The sequence below is a fragment of the Chrysochloris asiatica genome, unplaced genomic scaffold (genome assembly GCF_000296735.1).
Source record: "Chrysochloris asiatica unplaced genomic scaffold, ChrAsi1.0 scaffold00254, whole genome shotgun sequence".
Taxonomy (NCBI): domain Eukaryota; kingdom Metazoa; phylum Chordata; class Mammalia; order Afrosoricida; family Chrysochloridae; genus Chrysochloris; species Chrysochloris asiatica.
The window spans coordinates 1,943,306-1,951,956 of NW_006408772.1; the positions used below are offsets into that span (position 1 = coordinate 1,943,306).

Sequence of the window (8,651 nt, forward strand, 5' to 3'; positions counted from 1 at the left end):
TCTTTGTGTGCAACAAGGGCTGTCCCATGACAATTTCTTTGGAAAACCATACTCCATGAAACATATAGCCCTGATCTTGCCCCTTCAGACTTTTTTTTGTTCTAAAAATGCAAAGAACATGTAAAAAGTACAATATGTTAGTCCCTCAAAGATGCCCACACTATTGTTTTGACATGGTATATATCAAAGAACTCAGAATTTTTCAGGGTAGGATTAGAGAGATAGAAACACCGCTTAAGGGAGTGTATAGACCTAGATGGAGGGCATAGCAATAGCAAATAGCTTCACATTTTGACATTGTTGCTTAGTAAAGATTTCTATGATTTTGTAGCAATACATTTTTGGCTTATCCTCATGGGTTCGTGTTTATATATATAGGAGTGCTGGCATAGCACCATAGGACAAGCACTGGAACGCAAAGTCAGACTGAACCACAAGGTCGTCATTCAAACTCACCAGTTGCTCCTCAGAAACCCGATAAAGGGTCACCTTACAAGTTCACTATGAGTTGGATCTGACTCTACTGCACTTAACAACAACTATATATATATACAGATAGAACAATTAAGCAAGACAAGAAAGTTAGTGAACATAAAAATTTAAAGCTATATTAGATAGTGCTGTTTAATCACTTTCTATGACAATCACTATTTATGATTCTAAGAATATAATATTCATTGAAAGTACATTTTGGTAACTATTGATACACTCTATTTATCATTCTAACTTGAATTGTTACATGTTAGGCTTAGAAATGTTTGTCAATTAAATATAAGAAATAAACATTTCCACTAAAAATCTAATAATCTTTTTGAAGAGACAAAATATGTAGATATATTATTAAATTAGCAGGTGAACATAGACCCAAAAATGATGGTGCAAGGGTAAAAATCTATCTGAGTCATTCAGACAAGTTTTTCAACTCCAGTGTCTGTGTCTGCTTGCTTATTTATTCAAGTGACTTTGGTAGCATAGTGGTTACAAATCAGGCTGCTAACCTCTAGATTGGAAGTTCGAAATTACCAGCTGTTCTGTGGGAGAAAGACGAGGCTTTCTGCTCCAATAAAGATTTGAAGCCTCGGAAACCCTGTGCAGGGTCACAATGAGTGGGAACTGACTCCATGGTACTTAACAACAACAACAGTTATAATTGCAAAATATGTCTCTTTGCATGTCTAATAACTCGTTATATTAATTTTTTTTCTATTGGAATTGGCATTCTTATATTTACAGTAAGTATCTAGGCAATGACTGATTCTTTGAAGTGCCTAACAAATAATTATCAAAACAATGAATGAAGTTAGAATGAAAAGTACTCAGTTAAAAGTTAAGACACAAAACAGGATTGCTAAAATGGGAGCAAAGTGATTTTAAAATTCAAGTAGCAAGTCAACTTAAAAATTGCTAGAATACAGAATTCTCAAGACATTTAGTATTCTTAAACATATTATTGTTTATATTATATATTAGGAGTCCTGGTGTGGTACTGTAGGCTAAGTAGTGGACTGCTAACCACAAAGTTGGTGGTTCAAACCCACCAGCCACTCCTGGGAAACCCTATACATGGTTGCTATGAATCACAAGTGCATCAAAGACACTTATCAACAACATTATATTAGCATTTATCATTTAAATTAGAAAATAGCTAAATATGGCATACATTGAAAAGATAAACACAATATCCTATTTTTTATAAAACTGAGAAATTGCCTCTGAATATAATTGTCTTACCTCATTGCTAGAAAAATTTTCTACAAACTGTAAAGGGAAAAAAACAAAAACAAAACTGTCTTAATATTCTCTTGTTATTGCTGTTGTTAAATGTCTTTGAGTCAGTTCCAACTCATATAGACCGTGTGTAGGGTTTCAGAATAGCAGCTGGTGGGTTTGAACTGCTGACCTTATTGTTAGCAGTCCATTGCTTATCTTACAGTGCCACACCAATTTGTTACTGCTTTATGCTTGGGAAGTTTTCTTTGAATATAAATACCTTACCTCAGTGGATACAAAAACTTCCTCATTCTGTAAAAGAAAAAAAACACCATTATAAATGCTTCTATTTTTTAATTCATTATTAATCATGATTCCTACTTATTTTCACTTCCTTTATAAAGAACAATCTCATACATTTATTTGAGAAATAAAAACAAATGCTATACATATTCTGAAACATTTGTAAGATCATGATAGCACCTTTAAGTTTAGTTATTTTTATATTGGTATATTTTTATACTACCTATATATAGCATAAACTTTTGATGAGTTATAGAAAAGGAGTTATTATGATATGTATTTATAGGCATCCTGGTGCGGTGCTATAGGATAAGCACTGGACTGGTACCTGCTAGGTTGTTGTCATGTGACATCGAGTTCATAGTGAACTGTTTAGTTTCCAAACACAGCTGTCGAGTTTGAACCACAATCTTATCCTATAGTGAAACAGCTAAAACCCACCAGTCGCTTTTTGAAAACTTGATTATACAGAGTCGCTTGAAGCACTTAACAACAAGAAATCAATTATTGTGATTATTTTTATGATATTTTTGGTATGACCAGATACTTTGTGTGTTTTTAGACACACATAGACTGGATTTGATACAATGCCCTACAGTTATGAATGTTGTTGTTATTGTTAAGTGTCATCTAGTCTGTTGTGACTCATAGTGACCCTGTGCAGGGTTTCCAAGGAGCAGATGGTGGGTTTCAATTGCTGACCTTATGGTTTGCAGTCCAATGCTGATCCTATAGCCCACACCAGGACTTATACATATATTTTATCATGGGAATGAGATATTTTTATATAACTTCCACAGTCATGTGATGGTGTCTGCAATAGTTTTCTTTTTTGTTGCTTTCATGTTTCTTTCCCTTCCATATTTTCTTTGTTGCTTGTTAATTGTTGATTTTCCTTATGGAACTGGTAGCACAAAGGTATTGGCATCAAATTTAGTTTTGTGGTTCTGTAAGCAGTTGAGTTGACACACTGGAACGTCAACCATTTTCTTAGATGACAAAACACACACAAATAGACACGCATACCCCACACTCGTTGCTGTTGGGGTTATAGCTCATAGATACCTTACAGGACAGGTTTATTTATAAATCCTCATAAAGATTTGTAACCTTGGAAACCCTGCTCCATAGGGTTTCCAAGGTTATAAATCTTTATGAGGAGTGCTGGTGTAGCACTGTAGGATAAGCACTGGACTGACTGCAAGGTTGGTCTGAACCACAAGGCCACCAGTTCAAATGCACAAGTGACTCCTTGGTAACCCTATACAAAGTAGCTGAGTCAGATTCAACTCAGTGGCACTTAATAACAAAAACAACAAATCTTTATGACGTCTACTGCCTCATCTTTCTCCTACAAAGCAGTTGTACAATTAGGTTCAAACCTCAGACATTTCAGTTAGCAGTTGATTCCTCAGCTATTACTCTACCAGGGCCCCTTCCAGAAGCCAAAATATTTTGTTGCAATTCTGTACTTTTGGAACACTTAAAAATATTGGTAATATTATTCTTTACATATAATCAGATAGCCCATTACATGTTAATTATTTAGAAATGTCTATCTATACTTACCTCTCTAGCAAGAGTAAGAGCCACCAGGCAGGCGAGAATGAAGACCTTCATGACTATCAAGTCCTATGAAAAGTGAAATGAGTAAACATTAATTTATTGCATCAATCTGATACATTTTCTTATTTGTTCTTATTTAGGTAGGGCCAGTTTTGCCTTAAAAAAAAAAACCTTAAGACAATGTATCTTTAAAAATGTGCATTTTAGAAAAAAAATATATATATTGATGGAGACTTTATTGTAGGACCAAGTTCAAGATCTTACTATTCTTTCATATTAAATATAAATTTCATTGTCAGTCATTCAAATATTTTCACTTCTCCATGGCACCTAACAGCAACAAAAACACAACCTCCAGCACACTCTTTTCATCACATTCACTAATTTGCATTTTTGTAAAAAAGTATAAAGATATTATAAACATTTACAGAAAGTTTTAAAATTTATTCATTTTTGAGAAAATATTCCTTTAGCATCTTTCTTTGCCAGATAGTGTCCATGTACTAGAGATACAGTGATTGGGTGAGGCAGGGAGTGAGGTGGGGGTTCTAAATTCTTAACTCTGAAGAAGTCTCCATTCTTTTGGGGTAGACTGACCAACCAGAATATATATACGAAGGAGATGTTTTCTTCGAGATTATATTTTATTTTTATTTGTTCCATTTTCCTATTGGAAAGATTTCCATGAATATAGAGTTTAATCATATCTGCTTATTTCCAGTATGTTGTTGTTGTTAAGTGCCATCAGGTCGGTTTGGACCCATAGCGACCCTGAGTAGGGTTTCCGAGGCTGTACATCTTTACAGGAGCAGATCGCCTCATCTTTCTCCTGCAGAGCAGCTGGTAGTTTCGAACTGCTGACCTTCCGGTTCGCAGCCCGATTTGTAACCACTACGCTACCAGAGCTCCTTTATTTCCAGTATACTGAGCGTTAAATATATCCTATATATACTGCACAGTGGATCCCTAGCATAAGCACTGTATTGTGAATGAAGGTCAGTGGCTGGAGAACACCAGCCATTCCATGGGAGAAATATGAAGCTTTCTAATCCTGAAAAGATTTGCATCCTTGGAAATCCTACACAGGGTCACTGTGAGTCAGAACTGACTGGACATTTCTTAACAACCACAGCAACATACCTGCTGCTCTATCCTGATGCTTTCTTTAACTCATTGATTTGTTTGTCCACCACACCTACTATGGAGACTTTACTCCATAATCTAATGACATCTTTTCTCTTTTATGTCATATGATTCCCAAAAGCATATGTCATGCCACTTTTTTCCACCCTGCTAAAATGTGTCCAAAATCTCTTGATTATTTAACAAAACGTCTGGTTTCCTTTGGTTACCTTTTATATTCCTTTGTCTGCTACCTCTTCTAGTGAAATATTTGTAACACTTTTCACTAAAATATACTTACTAAATGATTATTTTTCCTTGCCTTTATTGCATTTTCTATCTACATACATAGTTTGAAAGTATTGTGTTTATGACATAATATTCTTTAGACCCAATCTTCAATTTAGGTTGGTAAGCTAAATTTGTGGACTAAGAATCTTTCAGTAAAAAACAAGTCACTAATTTACCTGCAAAATGTCCTTCCCAACATATGAAGGACTTAAAATAATGCTTCTGTATAATGCTTCTATTTGAGTAGAGCTTCATTCTGTCGTCTGTAGGGTCTCTATGAGTTAGTATGGACTCAATGGCATCTAACTACTATTACTGCTTTTTGGAAAAATAAATATGCTTTTCTAGATTTTTCCTGGGATCTATTTACTTATTTAGTTTACTATAATTTTCTAAATAAATTTGTATCATCAGTATTCTAACATAGAATCTGATACTCTGTTAGAGCTTATTACATATAGGGTTAATTCTGTGCATTTCTTTGTTTAAATACATGTTTTTAAGTCAGAACAACAATTTTTATTCATCTCAGCAATGTTGCTGTTGGTGTTAAATTCTGTTAATTCAACTCTGACTCCTAGTGACCCTATAAGCAACAGAATGAAACACTGCCCAGTTCTATGCCCTTCTCACAAGTTGATATGCTTGAGCCCATTACTGCTGTCACTGTGATAATACATATCATTGGGAAACTTCCTCTTTTTCATGAACCCTCCACATTATCAAGTCTAATGTCTTTCTCCAGGGACTGGTCACTCTTGATAACATGTCTGATAATAACCTGATAATAATCAAGTCATTGCTTTTTTTTTGTTATTTGTTTCTAACTTATATTTGTGTCATCTTAAATTTTCTTATAAGCAAAGACTTTGCTTACTTTTATTTTAATTTTCTATTTTCCTGGTGTGGCACTGTAGGATCAGTGCTGGACTGTGAACAATAAGATTGGCAGTTCAAATCCAGCTGACTCTCTTGGAAACCCTATGCAGGGTCACTGTGATATGGAATCAATTCAAGGGCACATAACAACAAAAAAGAATTTAGTATTATTTTGAAATACCGTAACCTAGGTGATAACTGGGGAGTTGAATGCTCAAGATAAATGTAATGAGTGCTCCCTTCTCATAAAATGAATTATTTTAAAGCATTTCCAGTAGTAAATATTTCCAAGCAACTGCCTTAGTTTCTTGACTCAATATGCTAGTTCTGTAAACTACCAACTGGATATAATTTTCTCATAGTAATTTATAAATACTTGTTTTTATGACTGTGGTGTGCTAAATAAAATCAGGAGACTTAATTCAATTAACAGATTTCCTCGTGATATAGCCAGCTTTATACTTACATAAAAACAAAAAAGAAATTACCAATAATACATTTTCCTAGACTCAGTAAGCCTACAGAGTCATTACAATTTTTATAAAATCCTACCCTGCACTTCTATTTTTAAATCTAAGTTTTGAAAAATAATAGTTTTACTATCTTAAGTATTCTTATTTAAATATATATATATATATCAAACAATTATATTTTTCTATGTATTAACCTACTTTGAAATCAATTGTTAGAAGGGTCTATATAGGTGTTATAGCTAAAATTCTTACCTTTTCCAAGATAGAAAACAAGAAGTAAAGCTGGAACTAAGTGAATGATCATCTGTCTGTTTTTGTGGCTGTTTATATACTTTATTGACTATCTGCTAATTTTGTGGTTTGAAATCAAATCAATAGGGAGATTCTATTCCAAGAAGTATGCATCACTAGAAAATGATTTCTACCTATTATCTGTCCCTAGAAATCTTCAGAGCATTTTAACAAGAGAGCAATTCATAAACTAATAAAGGAAGCTTGTCCAGTAAATGCATTTGTCCCCAAACTAAAGACAGTAACTGAAAGACAGTGGCTCTCACTCAATCATCAAGTCATTGTGCACACAATTTGGTCTTTTTAGCCTGTTTTAATACCCACTTGGGAGATATTCAGAAACTTCACAAAAAATAAATTTTATTCTACTGTGAGCACCCATGAGTGTTTTATCCTATGATGAAGAAATTAACAAGTAAACAAATTCATGGTGATAGCTGAGTCATGTAAAGCAAATTGCTTAGATCTCAGAATTATTTCTCTCAAATAATTTGTATGTTAGAGAAACACACCTTTGTCTCTATGGAACAACTCAGAAAAGGAAGCTGGAAGACTTGTATAGGCAAAAATCTGGATAAATTTATGACAAAAATTGTGCAAAAAGCCATGGACACTTATTTGACAAATACTAATTACTTTATTTTGTATTTAACACAAAAGAAGAAGAAGAAGGAAACAGATACTCTATTTAGTGGGATCAGCACTGAACTGAGAACCACAGTTTGGAAGTTCAAACCCATCAGTCACTCCTAGGAAACCATATACAGGGTTGCCATGAGTTGGAGGCGACTTGATGGAACTTAACAACATTTAGTGGTATTACTGCTAATCCCCTATAGAAACTAAAGACATTATAAACATTACCTTGTACAATTCCTACAAAACCAAAAAGGTCGTGAGGCATCTCTCTTCTCAATATTTTAGTTGAGCAAACAAATACAAAAATGTTACATAACTTGCTAGAAATCATCTTGTCAATGGCAGAGATACCATTAAAACCCATGCATGTTTTTCCATAGGAAAGATATAAATTATTCTATTTGGTCACATACAGTGAGCCAAAACTCATAGTTTAACTTTCTTGACATTTTGTAATAATAGTTGGCTGTCAGTGTACTTACTATTTTGGTTTCAAATATTCAGAAATTATGTGTGACTGGTAGAATAGATGTGAACAGTCCGCTAGGACCGGTACCTGCTTCACTAAGGAAATACTATTTCATTTGGGCATTGAATAAGTGGAATTTTCAGAGTTGAAGAGATATGAATAAAACATTTAAACTGAAGAAAATGCAGGAGCATGAAGAACAATATTCACATGTGCCATATTTTAAGAGGTAGGGCATAAATTAGTATTGCAAAGGACAAAAATTGGTACTTTTGAAATCAGACATGGGGTATGGCATACTTCATTAGGAAAAAGGGGAAATATTAGAGTTTTAAAATAAGGAAAGTGTATAAAATTACTTGGATTTTATGACTATATAACAATATCTCAGGTAATCCAGTAGAGGAAACTGGATTAGGATGTTTTTACATTAGAATTAGCTTGACAAGAAGATGACCTAACTAGACAAACGGTGCTAGGAATCTTAGACAATGGAGAGAGAAATGTGCAATTAAATAAGTATCTTGAATAATGAATAAAATATTTTGGGGTGATTGAAGAGTTGGCTGTGTTATAAACTAAAATATAAAGACAGTATGAAATTAGAAAGGGAATGGTGAGTTAAATCTTATATGTGGAATGTTTGAGGGAGTCCAGATAGCTGTTGTAAATTAAATGTAACGTCCAAGGGAGAAATCATTAAGTATAATTGTAAAAAATATATATATATTTTAAACAAAGGAGTAAATGAACCTCCCTGAGGGAAGAATGGCAAATGAGAAGAAAAACTGACCCAGAACAAAACTCAAATACCTCCATCATTTAAGAGATAGAGGAAAAGGAAATAGGAAAAAATACAGAGCAGCAGATAGAAGAATCAAAAGTAGAGAGTCACTGAAGCCATAGAA

The 8,651-nt window shown here is 33.8% G+C and overlaps 1 protein-coding gene across 1 annotated transcript in view; it reads right to left on the reverse strand.

The window, feature by feature from the left end:
* Positions 1-3,633, reverse strand: part of CSN2 (casein beta) — a 9,960-nt gene extending 6,327 nt beyond the window's left edge. The window contains exons 1-3 of the mRNA XM_006873787.1: positions 3,583-3,633; positions 1,996-2,022; positions 1,732-1,758 (exon numbers count right to left, since the gene is read on the reverse strand). Of these exons, the coding sequence (XP_006873849.1) occupies positions 1,732-1,758; positions 1,996-2,022; positions 3,583-3,633 (105 nt within the window). The remainder of the gene's footprint in view (positions 1-1,731; positions 1,759-1,995; positions 2,023-3,582) is intronic.
* Between the last annotated feature and the right edge of the window lie 5,018 nt (positions 3,634-8,651).